At 43.3% G+C, this 19,630-nt stretch overlaps 1 protein-coding gene across 1 annotated transcript in view; it reads left to right on the top strand.

Moving 5' to 3' along the window:
* WDFY4 (WDFY family member 4) overlaps positions 1-19,630 on the top strand; it is a 197,140-nt gene that overhangs the window by 67,852 nt on the left and 109,658 nt on the right. The window contains exons 26-36 of the mRNA XM_004680667.2: positions 337-428; positions 1,977-2,076; positions 4,010-4,215; positions 5,021-5,190; positions 7,261-7,386; positions 10,022-10,186; positions 12,650-12,853; positions 13,508-13,622; positions 14,824-14,981; positions 17,561-17,799; positions 19,420-19,541. Coding sequence (XP_004680724.1) covers positions 337-428; positions 1,977-2,076; positions 4,010-4,215; positions 5,021-5,190; positions 7,261-7,386; positions 10,022-10,186; positions 12,650-12,853; positions 13,508-13,622; positions 14,824-14,981; positions 17,561-17,799; positions 19,420-19,541 — 1,697 coding nt within the window. The remainder of the gene's footprint in view (positions 1-336; positions 429-1,976; positions 2,077-4,009; positions 4,216-5,020; positions 5,191-7,260; positions 7,387-10,021; positions 10,187-12,649; positions 12,854-13,507; positions 13,623-14,823; positions 14,982-17,560; positions 17,800-19,419; positions 19,542-19,630) is intronic.

Here is a 19,630-nt window from a genome sequence, read left to right as displayed (position 1 = left end):
AATTTAAGAATTTTGGTGAGCACAGCCATCCTTGCCAGTTGCTAACCTAGCATATCTGCTTTCTGCAGAATGCCCAAAGGACAATCCTAGCTAGCACATTTAGCCTTTTCCCTCCTCACCACTATCTGCTGCACTAATCTAGCAGAGTCAACTGCTTGGACGAATCCTGGTTTTAGAAGTTTCTTGAAATACTGTATTGATCATAAAATAATGTGCTTCCACTCAAACCCTCCTTGAAATTGCATTTGGGTGGATGTGTCTAGAATGCTGTCCGGTATGCTCAGCAGAAGCAGGCTAAGATCACAATCAAATATGTTCTTTTCTCTCTGCATTAAGAATCGGACTGTTTGTTGTGTACACTCTCAAACCTTCATCAGTGAACGAGAGGCAGATCTGCGTGGACGAAGTCCCAGACCCTTCACTGCAAGGTGAGAAATCGTTCCAAGATGCCAGTCTGAAGGCAGCAAGATGACTCTTCCATGCAACAGAGAGGCACATGTGGGAGCATTTTGCTGACAAGAAGTGGAAGTCACCCACAGCTGATCAGTTGTCCCCGAAGAGTGACTTGTGAGGTCATAGTTTTCTGATCTAGGTTACCAATCAAATCAGATTGTCTGAACCTGGAAAGGCGTTGGAGGGCTCCCAAAACTCCATGCTTGCACGTTAGGTCTATTCCCATCTCAGGAATCTTCCTAGCCCTACTACCCCCAACCCCCGCTGGGTTAGCCATTTCCAGCCTCACCATGACAGACTGCCACCTCGTCAGTGTTCATCCCTTAGCATTTCCTTCAGTTTAACGCACAGGTTTGTGATTTATTTCTTTGAGTCTCTTTTTTCCTCCAACCAGTTGCAGAACAGCAGCTACATAATCTTCTGCATTCCCTCTACTAGGGCAGATGTGATGGGAACAATAACTGACTAATTGTCCTGGTCCCTCCAGATCTGTACTGTCCAAGATGGGATCCTCTGGCCACATGCGACTATTTAAACTTCCATTTAATCCAGCTAAAATGCATTTAAGAATTCAATAGTCACACCAGGGACCAGTGGTTACTGCTTTGGACAGGGAAGCTACTAGACATTCCTATGATCACAAAAGATTCTCTTGTACAATGTTACTCAATCTAAACAACCTGTCTCTTGTCTTTATGTCAAGCCTAAAAGGGAGAAATTGTAATTCTCATTTTTCAGATGAGGGAATTGATGCTCAGAACAATTAGGACTTTAGTAAGAGATGGGACCAAATAAAGGAAATAGGGCTCCATTTGTCCAGGTAGCCTTGTCAGTTCTATTTCTGCATCACAGTGTGCACCCTGAATTGGTTGTAGATAACTCGCCAACCAAGGGACTGAATTTGTGGATAATGGGCCACAGGGAACTTCTTATATGGTCTCCATTCCGAAACTTGTATCAGAAGAAATATCTTCTATTATGAGATGGTGTTAATGTGTCCTTCAGAGCTATACTAATTCTCCAGAAGTAATGTTTCTTCTTCCAAGAGACTTATATACTTTTTGCTATAATTCAAATATTATTTCCAAGGGCAATATGGATATGCTGAAGGCATAGAAGCAAGTTGAGAGCAGGAACTGAGATCAAAGACCAGAGTCTTCACTCTCTGTTCCTATTAACTCAAATAATCACCAGCATGTTGTAGGTGCTCAAGAAATGTTGCAGTCAATGATAATTATAAAAACCTCTTCTACTGGAAGACAGATTTGATTTTAGCATTTTGGGGATGGGGGTAGGAGAGATGGGGAACATTGAAAATTTCTCTGGTTAAAGGGAACTATAGAAAGGCGTTCTGAAATTCTTTTCACGCACCCAGTTAGAACTGAATGCCAAAATTTTGTGTTCCATTCATGCCCTATTTTCTGGGTGAACAAAACATTTGGTGAATACAATTGCATACCATAGCAAATATTATGTCTCTTTACATCCGTTTTCCCTCAAATCTGAATTTTCTTTTTTTGTAGCTGGAAGCCAAACATCTGGAAAGACAATCTGGCTCAGAAACAAGTTACTAGAGATGATGCTTAGTGTAATATCTTCCTCCCAACTTCATTTGTCCTCTGAGTAAGTAGCTCTAGGAAGAGCGATTTGGCATGAGGTTGCCTCATACAGGGTGCGGTATTAAAACCTTTTCTTAATGAAAAGTTTAGCATCTCTGAGTCAGTTTTCTGCAGTGTATTTCCTGCATCCCTCAGAAAGAAAATTATAATCTCTGCACTCAATAAAGCAGACCTTGCCCTAAGATATTCTGATGCAAATGTTCAATGGGCATGAGTAACTCAAAACAGATTTGGTATAATTACAATAAACTCCTTTTGTCACTATTGCTGTAGTGTAATTGTTATTGTTTTGGCAGTTGTGACAATTACTGATTTCAATGTCCTGCACTTGGCAGATAATAGAATGGAGAAATGGTTAGCCTAAGTAACATCTATCAAGGAAAAGGCTTGCCAAATTCTTCTGCAATTTACTGTTATTTAGTTATTTTTCAAAGTTGAAAAGGAAGTTTTTTGTCTTCCATTATCTTTCAAGACAATGTGGGTAACTCTCTATCACTGACTACCCACTTTACCTCTGACCTTGGAGCCATTCATTCTTAGCTATTTGTTGGGTGCCTACTGTATGCCAAACACTTGCTTTCTCTGAGGACATGATGCTGAATCAATTCAGATCGTTGCTCTCGCTGAGTTGACATTTTAGTGTGTATGTGTGTTTGGGGGAGGAAGGAGGTTGGAGAATTACCTCTCAGTAAAAGAGCCCTGCAAATAGTGTTTAAAAATTTACCAGTCATTTCTCCATTCTATTGTCTTTGTGTCCCTAGAATCAAAACATGGTAGAACTGGAAGGTGCCTTTGAGATGAGCTCTTCGCACTCCTTTCTCTTCGCTCTTGTTGGAAGAGAATGGAATGTAGTGCTCAAGCACCTGGGCTATGAGGACTAGGTCTGTTTCGAATCCCATTTTTGCTCCCAGAGACATTTGGGAGGCTACATAAACTCTTGATGACTCTATTGTACACAGCTATATAGGAGGATAAAAATAGAGCCTGCCACAGATATAAAGTAATATGGCAATTTGTGAAGAAGATCAGGGATAGCCCTGAATGTGGTATGGTGCCTGGATATTGTAAATAATCCATAAGCTAACTATGTCAACATCATCTTACTTCTACCACCAACATCATGATTGTCAAGCAAAATGACAAGAGCACGTCAAGATCTCTGTCAAAATCATCCAATTAGTAAACATCAGGGGTCGGCTAAAAGAGAGGATCTCTTGACTTTAGTTGCTATGCTCTCACTGCTATGACATGAATGAACATTTTTCTATTAATACTTGAAAGGTAAGTTGGCCAAAACCTTTCAAGTAATAACCCATGGGCCAATAGACATAAAAAGGTGCAGGTCCCTCCATATCCCAACTCTACTAATATTCATACTCACATAGCACCTGTCTAGCTAGCCGCCCAGTTACACTTATACAGGCATATGAACAAATAAAGGTTATTTACCTCCCTTTGTAAACACATTGTTCAAACAATCCTAAACAGGATAGTCCACTATTTACGCCCCTTATCAGTTTAGGGAAAAAAACCACATAATTAGCTGTCACTTTTAAGTGAATTTTGAAGTGATGAATCCAGAGAATGCAAAATTATGTTCTAGAAGGCAGGGAGGTGAGCAGCCAATTCTCAGGGGCTCAGCAAAGGATTCAGCCTCTTAGGTGCCAGGGAAAGGCTCATCAGGGCCAGGCAGTTTTCTCAGTGCCAGCTACCAAACTAATAGTGGCCAACTTACATTTCAGCTGTTAATAGAGAAATTCATCCATTTCATAGTAATCCCACCAACATTATTTATCATTCCTGTAACATGCAATATGTGCTTCACTAAATGGCATCTAGATGTTAACCTTCACTGCCGTTTCAAGGTGACTGAGAGGCTTTGCTCAGGGACTGATAGACGACTTGTTGCCTTTACTTACCAGCCTCCCATCTCCTAGGTCAAAGGAAGAGATATTCCTGAACCTGGGGCCGGATTGGTTCCTGCTTCTTGTGCAAGGCCACCTGCACCCCAGCACCATTGTACTGGGGCTGAAGCTGCTGCTGCACTTTTTGTCTAGCCCCTCCCTGCGAGGGCGATTTAAAGACGGTTTGTCTACAGGATGCTGGGTGGAACACAGCTCTGAGGGTGTAGACATTGTGATGGGTGAGTGTGTGTTCATCTCCAGGAAGGGGGGTGGGGAGTGGCAGGTGCCGCCTCACTATGGGCTGTGAGTATCTGCCAGGCTCTCCCCACTCAGGGCTGTCACTGTCCCTGAATTCTGAGCCTTGATCAGTTCCAGCCCCTTCTGACTTCCCTGCAGGGTCCTGGCAGCCCACTGCTTTTCAGAAAGATGGACACCTTTCTGGTCCTCAGACCCTCTAAATAGTTTCCCTCTTCTTGGGATAGTTCCCCCAAACTGCAACACTAGCACCCCTCTTTTGACTGCTGTGGATTCTGTCTTCTCATTTTAAATATCACTTTCTGCAAGAGAGAAGGAGCCTGTCTTAATTAGGGCACCTCTGTTTTGTTCTTTGCCCCTATTATTTTTCTTTATAGTGTTTATCACAATTCACAATATATTGAAATTATAAATGAATATACTTATCTGGGCATTTAATTGCTTTCTCTCTGGCCCTCCTACTGCTCTGTAAGTACTTCATTATAGCCTGGGGTATGTTTTGTAGCAATGTAAAATACAGTGTTCTACTACAAATTTGCCTTGCTGACTTTAATGAGATAGGCACTAAATCAGTATCTGATTTTGAATGAATAAATGAATGAATGAACATGTTAGGAGTAGCAAAAGGAGTTCTTTATGTTCATGTATGTATGATGTGTATTTCTACTTGGCATATCTGTGGGTAGGGTGGGTGGCAGAGAATTTCCTCATGTATCCACTCCCCTCCTGGAACAGTAACAACAGTATTTGTTCACAATCAAATTTTTGCCCTCTGTTCCTGGTCATTAGATAACCTGAAGAGCCAACCTCCCACACCTGAACAGAGTCCCTGCCAGCTACCTGGGTTCCGTGTCTTGAACGACTTTCTGGCCCACCATGTTCATATTCCAGACGTTTACCTCATTGTGTCCACCTTCATGCTGCAGACACCATTCACAGAGTTGGTGGATGGACCCAAGGTAGGTTCTTGGGAGGGCATGATACACTTGCTCTCCGGACACCATATGACCAAAGCAGTTACCTAAGCTTTACCTGCTTCTGCTTCTCTGCATAGCACCTGGAAGCTCCATGCAGTAGGGCCACCTTCCCTCCCTTCTTCCATCTCCATTGTCACGACTCATTTCCTCCCCTGTTAATCCCACACCTCTTGACTAGTTCTTCAGAGACCTTTGCATTAGCACTGGGACTTCTTTGGCCTCTGCTTGCCTCCCATTGGGTATCTGTTTCTTACCAGTCCCACTCTTAACTCTATCTTCTGGGGACAGCTAGAGAAATCACACTTGATGGGATGGGGAGGAGAATTGCTCTTGCCAAAGACTTAAGTCTCAGTTTCTGCCTTCAAAAAACCCACATCCCTTTGCCTTTGTCATGGCCCACTATTCCACTACTTTCTAAAATGAACCATATAGGCTCGAGTCGTCTGCCCCGTGGCCATCCTTTGTTCAGCTCACTTCCCTAGTTGGAAGAGGCAGAGGCTGGCCTCTGCCACCTATTCAGGCTTGACCTTCTTCACCTTCTGCCACTGTTGTTGACAAAGGGCAGGTTTCCATGCTGATCTGGATTCCCTCCCGCCCCCCCCAACTCTTCTCCTGAGTGACCTCACTTCATTGTGTTCCCTTTTCTGCCATATTTTCAGCACCCCCCTTTCAGCTGCTTCTTTCCTCATAGACTTTTAGTGTCGTAAATTATACCCCACCTGAAACTAGGCACCACCTTTTTGACTCATGCTCAGAATACTGGTGCCCTGTGTATCACTATCTTATTCTTCCTTCTCCAAAAACAGTCCACACTCAGTGTAGACCTTCTCACTCACCCCACGGGCACACCCTTTGGCATCTTCATGGACTCCCATGCCTGTGGATCAGCTTCAGACTCCACAGCTGGTGTCAGCCCCTGCACAGTGGTGCACCTGACTTGTCTTTCCAATCTTTGTGCTGTGACCCTCCTGATTGCACTTCCCCAGTAAGACCAGCTGGCTTGTGCTCTTGAGTCTTGTGCCTCAGCTTCCCCCCACTGTCACCTGTCTGATAAGGTGTCCGCCCTCAGTACTCAGATGCCACCTTCTGCTTAGACTCCCGTAAAGGCACCTTGTCTCTGTGCCTCAACATACTTTTACCTTGTATGGCACCATCACATGAACACACTGGCCTCTCTCCTAGGTACTGAGCCCTTCAAAGACAGGCTTTTTCCTTTTACTCACCTCTCTAGGCACCTGACAAATAGTGAACCAGAAGTTATTTCTGGGTCACAACTGAGTTGAGCTAAACTGCACTGAATTGAGATGTGGAGGGATGTGGCCTTGCAACAAAGGCTAAACGATTCACTTCTCTTGCACTCCTTATACTTGATGTCTCAATAATGCTAAAAGTTTCATAGTTTTTACTTCAAAATAAAATTATTGATATGTTGTACTGAGTTCATTGAAGCTCTGTGTTTTTGTCTCCCAGAATCTATGGCAGGAAGCAAACATCTGCTGAGAGTCAGAACCCAGGTTGATGTTTTTCATATTTTATTTCACTTGATATTTATAGATACCCCATGGGGGTAGGTAATGTAATTTTCATTTCACACAAAAAGAAACAGGACTTGCAAGAGGCTGAGCAGCTTGTGTAAACCCAAGATTTAAAGAAGCAAATCCAGATCAGCCTGTTCCTCAATTCCAGGCTCTCTCTACTACATCTGTACTTTCTCCAAAAACTTTGCATAGGTCATTTGCCAAAAAAAGCATAGGTCATTTACAGAAAAATTCTTGTAGAAGTTGACTGGCACATGGAGTATTTGCAATAAGAGACCAAAAGGTTGAAATTCAATACAAGTTGCTAGTGGGTCTTCAGCCCCTGCTGGGGGTGCTTATTTCCCTGCTGGGGGTGCTTATTTTCCTCTGAAATTCTCCATGTGGACCACTCACCTTGACTGTTACTTGAATTAACAGTGTTTTCCAGCAGGGTGCCCTGGGCCGGGTCCTGGCTGGAAATCTATTCCCTGCATGGGTGACCACAGGTATCTTTAGCTCCTGCCTCCTCTTGCAGGATAGCCTAGATGCCATGTTTCAGTGGCTCTTGCAGAAGCACCACAGGGAGGAAGTCCTCCGGCTTGGGCTGTGCACCGAAGGTGTCTTACTGCTCCTGGAATTGCTGAAAGCCTCCATGAGCCAGGTGAGACCCACCCCCCACACATCATGATAAGGTTTGGGAGGGAAGACCGATTTCAAAAAGTCCCCTTGATTTCCCCCTGCATCTTTCTGGTAATAATGCCTGTAATTAGCCTGTGTTATTCAGAATGTATGAGAGCCAAGGTGAGGTGTGGCCCTAGTTCTGATTTACACACCAACAGGAAATCCTCCCTACACACCCCAGTAAAGATTATGCGCTCTTGCCAGAAGGCACCTGTCTTCCATTGTTTACTTATACATTTGATTTTCTTCATTAGGGGACTCAATTCTTCAGACAAAGGGAACATTTCTGGCTCTTCTATAGGTCAAGAATATCAGGACTCTTTCAAGGGGGTGAAGGGTCTTTCCCTTCTAGGAGCTCACCTCTGCCAGACAGGTAGACCTGTGTGACCTGTGAGGTAGAGACTTGTCTTAAAGAAGACAGATGTCACCACTTCACACAGGATGTGGAGAGGCTTCAAAGAGAGCCTGTGACTTAGGCCTTCAAGTTCCACTAGAGGTGGGTGGGGAGGTTGTGTAGACACGGAGGCAAGTGGGGAGGAATGAGGGCTTGGTGGCCTATGAAGGGGAGCCATTGTAAGTCAGATCCAGGAGAACTTGCATGAAAGGCTGAAAAATTTTGTATTCCCAAGAGCTAGTGGAAGTGTAAGTGATGCATGATTGCTTTAAATTTAAATTACAAAATAAAAGTCATTGGAGATAGCCCACCCATTGTGACCTTCAGACCAGTCTTCTAAGATCAGACTATAAATAACATGGTGGAGGATTAGACACCATGCATTTTTTTGCCTTTTTTTCTCAATGTGTTTGGGACATAGTTTCATCTCATTAAATTACATAGGAGTCATCAATAATATGTTTGTAGTGGAAATTTATGTTGTTTCTCAGTGGTTATTATGATCACAAGTCCACAATGAACTTTCTTGAGTAGACACATCTACTCTCCGTGTGATGGGCTCCTGAGTGTAACTTCTGGGCTGTGAGGTGGCGGCTTACAGTGTATGGCCTTTTCTTTTGAGTGTCCTTCTCGGGTAGAGTACATCAGACATGTGGCCAGTTCTCACAGCTTCCACAAGATGCCAAACTGATGATCAGTTCTTAGTTCAGTTCTTTTTTAAAAATAGCCGTGAGTTCATATTTTCTTTCTGAGGCCCAAAAGTATTATTATTGAGGTCGATGATAACTTTTCAGATGCTTATGAGCATCTTATTTTACTATGGGTTGTCTGTATCTTTGTCATTTTTTTCTGAGTAGAATTATGCTAAAAAAATGCAGATTTCTCTTTTATTGTTTTTAAAACTAGGAATGTGCTTTAGTTTTTATGTAATACTTTTTTGTACATAATTAGATGTTCAGGTTTTTTTTTTCTTTTAACCAGTTACTTGTGAGTAGCATTGATATATTTCCTTGCATTTTTACAAAGATCTCAGTCACTCTGTTCTTATTCTTTCAGCATTCTTATTCTGTTTGTAAATATTTTATGATTTTGTATGCATTTTGTAAATAACATTAGGCTGCAATTTTCTTTTTGTAATATATTTGTCAGATTTTGATAACAGTATTAAGCTAGCTTTACAAAAAGATTCCTTTCATTATTTATATTCAAAAAGATGTTAAAGCTGTGATTCTTAATATTATTTAAATTGTTCCTATGAAACTATTTAGACCTGATTTTTTTTTCCCCAGGACTGTTGCCTTAGTTAGACATTTAGATGTTTTTTTGACCTAGTTTGGGTAATTAATATTTAAAAAAGCTTCCTGCTTACTCAGATTGAACAAATGGTCTTTTAAAATTCATTTAACTTCTGTGTGGTTATTTCCTTCTTCTTCTTAATTTGTAAGTTCATTCTCTTTACCCAACCTCTCCCTCCCATTACTTAAAGAGCTGAGGACTTGCAGATTTATTTCACATCAACTTTGGGTATATTTATCATTCTTATAATTTTTTCTCTGGCTAATTATAAAGTTTTGATATTTGGCGTCTCCATTTTTTGTCGTTCATGATTGTTGTTTCAAGCCTTTTTTGGCTTACATTTTTCAACATCCATGAGGCTGAAATTTTTGGTTTTTATTGCTAATATCCATTTCCACTTTTTTGGATGATTGGTGTTCTACTCAGAGTTGTGTTCTCTGTACTTTACATCTTTGGTACATGTATTCATGGTGCCTGAAAAATGCACCTTTTCTGTTTGAACCCCCAGGAGTTTCTTATCTTTCCACTCAGTTAAAGTTATTTTTAAAAGGCAAACAAAAGGAATAATAGAAAAGTCTTGAAGATAAAGAAAAGTCCTGCTCCTGACCTACTGGGTGTCTTTGGCAGGCCACTTATTGCCTCTGTCTTCCCATCTGTAACACAGGAGTGAGCACAGATCTTACTGCAGAGGTAGGAAGAGGCAGTGTGTGAAGCCGTTAAAACAATTTCTGCACATACTAATCCCTTTCCAATGCATGACCATTATCCTCTGCTCATCTAGAATCTTCGATCTTTGGAGTAAGCTGCCTTGTTGAGAGTCCCAGAAAGGAGGTCTACTCTCCCTGCATAGATTTCATTTTATTTGGTTTCCATGCAGGCCACAGCCCAGCTCCCCTACACTGTCTCTCACGAAGTGTACCCTCAGCCCTCCACAGGTTCCGAGGACCGTGCATGGGAACAGACTTTCCCGGCCAGCGTGCTGCAGTTCTTGGGCCTGGTGCATAGCACCTACCCACAGGACCCAGCCTGGCGGACCCCAGAGTTTCTCCAGACCTTGGCCGCAGTCACCTTCCCCTGGGAAATCCACAAGGTAGGACATGTCAATGCCCTGCCCCAGTGAGACCAGGGCAGTTTTTCAAGAAGGAATGATAAATTACTCCACAGCAGCCATTTTAAGGTAGCATGGCTGGAACTTTCCATCTGTTGCTGAATGCAGCTTGAGATCATTTTCAACTGAGAGTCAATATTTTGGAATCTCAGTAACAAGAGTTTGATGGTAGTTCCAGTGCAATTTTACAATAGACACTCCTACACCAATAATGTAAAATGTCAGATTTCATACCTGGAAGCCTGTGGCCAGTGCGCCAGACTGGGAAGGGACGGTGCTGGACGAGGGTCCTGTTCTGGCCTTTATTCTCAGGACCCTTTTCCTGTTTGTAGGTCAGGACTTGGATGTCCTTTCAGTCAGACACCCTGTGAGACTCAGCTTAGAGTCAGAAGGTCCAAGGCTGGGAAGTCAACTGAGTTCTTCAGGACAAGATTTGGGTGTTTGGGGTGGTGTGGGAAGAGCGATGAGTGAGCTGGAGATGGAGAGCCAGCTCCAGGGCCAGGATACACTCTGCTAGGCTTAGGAGCATCTGGGTGCTGAGAGGAGGAGGAGAGGGCTGGGCTGGATGGGAAGAAGGGCAGGAAGCCTTGGCATCCTCACCTGGGCACAGTAGGGAGTAGAGCTCCTGACAGGGGCATGAGCTCGTGATGCCTGTCTGCAAATTGATAGCTTCAGTTAAGGAACATGTTAGAAAGTCACAGTGAGAGGTGGAGGTTTAGAAGCCAGGCCAAACACCCTGCTCCAAACACCCTGCTCCACAATGATTTGCTTGACCACTCAATGAATGTGTTCCAGAAGTGTGTTTGAAGTGGTCATCTCCATCTACTGGACACCTCCAACTCTTCTGAGCACTCAGAGACACCTTGCAGGGGGTGTATGAGATTCAGGGGTGAAGTGGCGCTGAGTCCCGCCAGGTTTAGTGGGGGTGGGAAGAACAATCTCACAAAATGGTTGAGAGGATGACGTGGGCCGTGATTAATAGGTGACAGAGTCAAGATTTAAGCTCTCAGCCCAAAGCCCATGTTCTTTTCATCACAGTCAGTTTAAAATCAAATTAAATGGTGAAGTAAAATTTCAGAGTGACTAGTTTTAATTAGAATACTAAATATAAAGGTGTGATAAAAGATAGAACTGTTTGATAAGTTAATATCCACAAAAGTAACAGATGAGAAAAATAAGACCCAACAGGAGGGTGTCAGCAAAGGCAGCCTGGCCGGATGGAGGCAGACCCTGACGTCCCTGGCCTGACATTTCCAGACATCTCCACTGCAGCCCTTATCCCAAAGGTCCAGGCTTGCCTTCTGCTGAGTTGGGGTTCCAGCTGACTGCCTGTGCCTGCCTCCTGGAGTGCACTCTGACCGGGGGCTCTTCCTCCCCACAGTCCCTGGTGGCTGCCTGGGGGAGGACCTGCCCAAAGTCACCTCTCCAGCCTCTGCAGAGGAGCTGGCCTCAGTGTGGGACTCCCGAATCCAAGTTAGAGGTTCACGTCCCTAGACGTCGTTGCCTTGTCTCGGCTCCAAGTCAGCTCCGAAAGACTTTGGTTGCCTAGAAAACCTAATAGACCCTCTCCTCACGGGAGACCGGTGGCCAAAAGGCTGGCTTTGCTGTGAATTTATACAACATCTTTCCAGTCAAGGCCGTGTGGAGCTAATTAATGCAGTCACCACCTCCCTAGGTGCCATTAAATTCTTTTTATGGCTTAATTAAGAATGGCTGCATTAATTTTATGAATGAGCAAAGGGAGGTACCGACAGATGAGTGCACATGAGAAGTTTTTGGCCAGGGAATCAGGAAACCCTGGCTGCGTGTCCTTGGGTGTGTCATTTGGCCTCTCAGCGCCTCCCTGGCCTCCTGGTTGCATCTGGGCTAATGACCACTGTTTGGTTTCTCTCCTGATATTTTTATAACTATAAAAACAAGACAGAGGCCAAAGCACTTCTGGGTGGATGCCCGGACTCGCTGAAGTCCTCCTCCTCCCTTTTCCCTGAGCATCCTCTCTGTCGGCCTCAGCAGAGCCTGGCAGGTGTAATGTTGAGGGCTCCACCAAAGGTCTTCTTGACTACATTCCAGGGGCCAGGCATGGCCACTGCCACTGTTCTCTCATTGCGTCCTCATGTACCTCTTCCGAGTTTTTCATTATTACCATTGGAATGATGGGCATCTGTGGCTGTAGGCAAGGGACCAACTTGCCTATATACATTCTGGGTGTCCTCTCTGAGCCCAGGTCTCTCCTGCCCTGAGACCAGCTTCTCACCGTGACTCCTGCCTATCTCAGGCTCAGAGACCACAGCAACGCAGTGTGCAGGGCAAACTCCCCTGCTGAGCACCTCAGTTTCCTTACTTGTGACGAGAATCCTGCCCACCCATGGCTCTGAGGGGGACCTGGATGTGAATGCGCTGGGAGGCAGGGCAGGCTGCTCATGAGGGTACTCTTTTGTCTTTGAGGGAGTCATGACTGAGTCCACCCAGAATGCCAGCAGTGCTGGGGCTGAGGCCAAAGACAGCAGCACCGTGGAAAGTCTCCAGGCTCCTTCCAAGTCACATCCCACCCGGAAGCAGCTGAGGGAGTTCACGCAGCTACTCTTGAAGGAGCTCTTGTTTTCCGCCCCCAGTCCCAAGCAGTGGTTACCACTGGAGGTGTTCCTGGAGGTGGGTTGGACAAGGCATGGTTAAAACGGGTTTCTCAGAGGGTACAAGTGCCTTGAAGAAGTGGGTGTGCCCAGGGACACATAAGGGCTGGTCTTACAAGAGTTCACTTGTGCCTGACCTTGCCAGCTTCTGGGTGGGTGGACATGGCTCCTTAGACTGCAGGGGTGTACTGGGAGGGAGACCACAGGGGCCACAGGCCCTAGGGCAGCAGGGAGCCTACTGAGAGTGGGAAGATGAAAGAAGGCAGAACCCTTAGCTAGGGTAGAAGCAGAACCCAAGGCAGGGATTTTGTGGAAGGGATTTATTGGGGATGCTCTCAGGAGAAGCCGAGAAGGAACAAATAAGGAGATGAGGGAAAAACTGTCCAAGAATGGTCTCAACAATAACACGGGCATGGTGCCTGCATCCCAGAGTTGGTTCCACATTGAGGCATCTGCTAGAAGGCTGTGTGGTTCTCTCTTCCCCACTTGCCTCCTTACTCTGGGAAGTGGGTGTCTCTTTCTGGGGGAGCAGATCTGTCAGCAGAGAGCATTGCCCTGGAGAAGGGCCAGCTTCGAGCTGGTGGCAGTGACATCTCCAACTGCTGTTATTAGCATATGGGTCAGGCCTACATGGCACTGAATGGACATGTTGGCTATGATGATGTGCTTCCAGGCTTCTCCAGGAAATGCTACCAGCCAACAGAAACGAGACTTCCAGTCTGAGATCCTGCTTTCCACAATGGAGATATTTCATGTGATGAGTGGTGGTGAGAAGTCACTGCTCAGAGGTGAGTGGGGGTGACTTGTTCCTTATTTTTGTTCACAGATGATTAGACCTCAGTATGCCTGCCAGCTGCTAACTCTAGCCTTCTAGAGGGAGCTGGGCTGTAGCACTAGGGGGTGCTTTAGGAGCCACGGGGGGATACCCTCCACCCCATGTTAGTTCCAGCACTAATCTGCCACATGAACTCACTGGCCCTGCCTGCAGGCGTGCACGTTTCCACGCCAGCACTGCCATCCTTGGGCCCTGCACAGACAGAACATACTTCTGTCCTCTGAGCTAACATTGGCTTTCCTCTAGCTTCTGGAGTATTGTGTCTTATTTTTGTGAAGAGAGTCAAGGCCTCAACTGGCATTGGACATTCTTCTGCTCAGCGTCTTCTTCTTTGCACCTCTGCCTGGACACAACACATACTTCTCAGATGAAAGAACCTGAGTCCAGATGCCCTCAGACTGACGATTGCAGCTCCACTCAGATCTCTGACAGGGAACCTCCTGCCCAACAGGATTCAACAAAGTCCTTTGTGGGTTCTGAGCTTGGCCAGGGAATCCTTTGTGACTTGATTCTAGAGTCCTCCTTGCCAGACAGTTTAGAAACCCCAACTTTTCATCTCTCTTGAAAAATATTTGCAGTGTGATATAGAAAGGTGAAAGGCAGAGCTTGGAGGTCCCAGTTCTGATCTTGGTTCTGTCACTGGATGATGATGTGACTCTGGACAGATGCCAAAGCCTGTGGGTGAGGACAGCAGTGGCTAACTGAGGGCTGAGATACTCTCCTCCACATCTGAGCACAATACCTACCATCTTGGGGAGTGTGGACAGACCATTACAGCTTTATCTTATGTCCCCTATAGCAGCAGGGTTTCGGTCACCCTGACAGCCTTTGCATTGGCTGTCTGCCTTAAATTCTCCTCCACTGTCATTCCAAATGGCCATATGTTGTCTCACACTTGCCTTCTAACTTGCTTTCTATCACCGACTGAATCATTCAAGTTCAATTTATTTTGAAAAACTGTGTGCTTGTTGGGCACCTACTCTAAGTAATATTCCATCTTCACTGCAACACATTTTATATAGAGAGTTGCAGTGGAATATACAAAGTTGAGTGAGAGGTGTTTGATTACCAAGAGGAGCTTGGATACTATTGTGAAGAGGGCTCTGTTAAGAGTGAAATTTCTCAGACTTGTTCTGTCTTCTTACTTCTCCCAGGCAGTCAAGATCCCCAGCTAAACACAGAAGCTGCTGCTCTTCCTTCACTAGCAAACATCTCCTTCTTTGCCCAGAAGCTGGTGGAGAAGCTGTACAGTGGGATGTTCTCAGCAGACCCCATACATGTCCTTACCTTCATAACAGAGCACATCATGGTGGTAAGAATGCTGGGTTGCCATGGAGCTGAGGAAACTCATGCTGACCCACCAAGTGTCTGTGGGTGGTCTACTGCTGGTCTACTGGATGAGTGGGAGGCGGGGAAGGACTCGTGACCCAAGCAACATGGAGGACCCTACTGCCTCTGACCTCAGGCCACCTGCATCTGTCTCAGTGAGCAGAACAACAGTCCCCAGTTATGGAATCAGAGTCTGTCCCCTCCTATACTACACACACACACCTCTGGGGTTTTATTGTGGTTGTTGATTTTTTTTTATAATTTTATAATTTGATTTTTACTTTTTTCTTATTGTGGTTGTTGATTTAATACTGTTCATCAACAACAATGCCTTTATCTCCAAAGGGCCATCTAATTTTCTATTGTATTATCCTCCTCCATTTATCACAGTTGTACCTTCCTGAAATCAAGGCAGAGTCTATTTTTTTAATAGTCCTGTTGCTACATGTGCTATCTTGCTCTCTTGAAAGATCTACTGTACACCTTGACATGCAAATGCATGCCTATAGATAAATCCTTAAGTATGAGTGTGTGTATACATGTGAACACAGTCTTTATTATGCATACCAGTACATAGACACAGAGGGACTCATACCACCTCAGAATTCTAGAGTTGAACTTCACGTCTCATTTCACTGTGGTAATCTTTCCTGATAAGTGACTTTGAACCTTCCCTGTGTGAGGAGCTCACTTTGATACAAGGTGGTTCCACCTTGTGTATTACTAAACAGAAATATGCCTCCAGAAATTACGATCAGCAGCTCTCTGTGTGTCTTCTACAGAAGATCTCCCTTTCCATCCCCCGCACACCTCACAGGGAGAATATCACACCTCAGCACTTTCATAGGTAGTCACCCTCAGCCTGAGGACTAGACCTGAACATGATCCCTAGGGGGACAGATAGTTTGGCTGATGTGGTGTCTTGAAGAAAATGTTTTCAGAAACTTTAAGAATAACTACAAGAGGAAAGAAATAGCCTTTGTCAACAATGAGGAGATTAAAGTCAGGTTCTTGAGAAGTCATGTCAAGAATGAGAGTAGCGGCTGAGCCTCTGTATTAGTCAGTTCTGGCTGCTCTAACAGAATACTCTAGTTGGGTAACCTGACAACAAGTGTTTATTCCTCATGGTTCTGGGAAGTCCAAGATAAGGTGCTGAAAATGTGGTGTGTGGTGAGGGCTCTCTTCCTGGATGGCAGCTGGCCATCTTCTCACCGTGCCCTCACTCGATGGAAAATAAGTAAGCTCTCACCTCTCATCCTATAAAGGCACCAATCCCATTATGAAGGCTACAGCCTCACAACCATAGTTACATCTCATAGACCCTATCTCCAGATGCCATTGCATGGGCATTAGGGTTTAAATAAATGAATTTGGGGGCGATACGAACATCAGTCCATAGCAGCTCTGTAGTGGCCAGAGCTAAACCAGATGGTGGGTGACCACTGGGACTGATATATCTTCAGGGGGTGCCAGGCCCAAGAACTCTTAGTGCTGTTCTCTTCCACCCTTCTTCTCTCCTGCTTGCTGCCTGTGACTCTTACTACTCATAAACTCAGTTTGAAAGATATGATCATCTAGTGAGGACAAAAGTCTGAATCCCAAATTCCCACACATTTAAACAAAACTTATTTATATAATATTTATATACTAAGATATACAACCTATTGGTTTGATACATTTATGTCCTGTAATGTGATTATCACCTTAGCATTGGCTCACACCCATTGTGTCCATAATGATCTGTTTTTTTTTTTAATGGTGGGAATAATTAAGATCTAGTCTCTTAACTTTGAAGTTTAAATGCAATATCATTGCCTATAATAATTAGGCTGTGCATTAGAAATTCAAGATTTATTTATATACTAGTTTCAAAGAAGTTAAACAGATACATGGGCCAATCAGTGCTAAGACTACACTTCCCTCTCGAAGTTTTTCATGTACTGAAATCCACTGGACATTTGACTTGTATAGTATTTAAATGCATAGCTGAAGTGTCTGGTGCATGTTTGACTTTGCTGACCTATTGCTGACCATCAGCCCTCTAATTCCTAAAAAGGGGGTATCTACATGTCCACTTTTTGCTGTTCTTAGGGTATTTAAACAAGACAATGCATGTAAATCTAAACATGTATGTATGAAATTCTTAGTTTGTTACTTGAAAATTGTAAACACATTATACATGATCACTATTATTAATAATGATACATATACTTGACACTATTAATAGCATGTTTATGTGTTGAATGCCAACTATATTATTGGTATTTTGTAAATATCTAGCCCCCCATGTTTATTTTCCAGAATAGGACCAAAGTAAACTTTCAGTTTGTTTTAACTCAAGATTTGATAAATCTAAGAGCCTGGGTTTTTAAAAATTTTTTGGGTAGATAAAAAATTTGTATCAATCATTTAGAAACAATTAGAAAGAGGCACAAAGAGTAAATGAGTTTTATATGAATTTTAGATTGTGTCACATTTTATAGCTTTTTTCAGTTAACTAAGTTAATATCTGATAAAGTATGCACAAGTTTGTGTTGTGTTTGTGTTTATCTTGTGACACAGGTCATTGAGAATGCCTCCTTTCAAAGGGATGCCATCATCGGTGCTTTATACAGCAGTTTAAATAAAGTCATCCTTTATTGCCTCTCCAAACCCCAGCAGTCACTCTCTGAGTGCCTTAGCCTTCTCAGCATCCTGAGCTTCCTCCAGGAACACTGGGATGTTATCTTTGCCACCTATAACTCCAACATCAGCTTCCTGCTTTGTTTCATGCATTGTCTCTTGCTGCTCAATTCAAGAAGGTAAGAGCTGCCGACTTGATCCCATGCTTATCAGTGATAGCACAAAAAGGAAAGTCGTAAGAGCACACTTGATTGATATAAATGATAGAATCATTTTGTTTCTCTGATTGTTCACATTAGGTACAATGTTTGATAATGTTTTTGGTGCTCCTCAAAACTGCTCATGTGGCTGAGTAGCTTGTGTCACCATGAAACAGTAATTTTCACAGTCCTAAAATTGTGAAATATACCATTGATTTAATTTGGGGGCCCAAACTCCAACATTAAATATAAAATACTGTATATTCAAAAATAATTTATGATATAAAATGTGTATAAGCAGAGGTAAGAAATACTCATAAAAATAAATTAATCTTATTTAAATCCTTGAAGTCCAAGGCTGGAGCTCATATCGAGAGTTCTCTGTGTAAGTGAGCCTTCTCTGTATGTGGCTGTGTTGATACATGTCTTGGCTCAGCTGTGCCTTGATGTCATTTTATCTCTTTTTGATAGAATTATTTTGAGTGTAGAGGTGGAGAGAACTATGGAATATGCTCTTTGCTCTTGCACTTTTCCTGGATTATGTTCTCCTTAATGCAGATGATACTTCACTTAAAACAAAACCCCAAATCATATCCAGTTGATTATTATGTTTCTCAAAAACACTAGAGTTAATTTATCTTAAAACTCTCCGCAAAGCACTTCTAGCCCAGAAGAAGAGTTTGTCTTTATATTTGAATTAAAAGAATTCCATTTTCAGTGTATGGACTAAACTGGGTGGAATTTCTTTATTTCTTTTCTGTTTATTAATAGTTGCATCTTATCCATATTTGAAGCATAGATAGAGAGAGAAGAAATATCAGCTGATGTGTGTGCTTGAGATTCCACCCGCTTCAGATCCCTCTGTTAACAATATGACCTCCAAAGTCCAGAGGGTCTTTATTCTAGAAAGCTTAAAAACAGGCATTCTTATATGATGACATTTTTTTTATTTCCTTGTTTGTCATTTTTGGTTCTACCCACAAACATATACTGAAAGTGTACTTACTTTAGTTGACTTACGGGGCCCAGAGAACAGAGTATGTGGGCACTTATACGACTAGGAGCTCCAGAGCACATGGTGCTTGGCAGCCCTAATCGTAAATTACTGTGGACTAATGTCCAGTTACTGGCATGATGTGTGGGCCTCTAGTTGTATGAAAACGTGGGGCCCTTGTGCAAAAATTATATCAACTTCAAGACAGTGACACAAAACTCAAGCAGGGGTCCTTTGAGAATAGGCCATATACAATTGCACAGATGGCCATAAAGTCTACCTGGGACCCCTTCCAGGCAGTATGGCAGTAGTGCCAAGTGGAGGCAGAATCCAGCACCTTAGGGGAGCCCAAGAAAAAATGAGTGGTTCTGATAGAGGGAGAAATGGGAGGACTCAGGGGCCCTGCTAGATGTCTGGATTGCATTTAATAACTTAAATGCTATTGTATAATGTATGTTCTAAACATTGCTATCTGGTATTTCCTTTAGCTAATTTGACATATTTTTCCATATTGATATATACTACTTGGAAAGTGATTTTTATAATAAAGTATAATGTAATAATCCCCAAAATGAGCTTATAGTGAAAAATCTTTTGTCTGTTAGCTATCCAGAAGGATTTGGATTGGATCCCAAGCCCAGAACGAGTCCTTATTATCAAGTCTTTCTTTTTCCAAATGAAGAAGTAAGAGAAAAGACTGGGGAAGACTTCTCAAGTTTGAATGATGGTACATTTTATTTATAATTTACTTGGGAGAGATGAATAGTGATAACAGCTAAGTTTGCATTCTTCACCTTATTCCTTCCAAGATAAGGT

The sequence above is a fragment of the Condylura cristata genome, unplaced genomic scaffold (assembly GCF_000260355.1).
Source record: "Condylura cristata isolate star-nosed mole 26May11 unplaced genomic scaffold, ConCri1.0 scaffold00011, whole genome shotgun sequence".
Classification (NCBI taxonomy): domain Eukaryota; kingdom Metazoa; phylum Chordata; class Mammalia; order Eulipotyphla; family Talpidae; genus Condylura; species Condylura cristata.
This window is presented reverse-complemented; position numbering and strand designations above follow the sequence as displayed.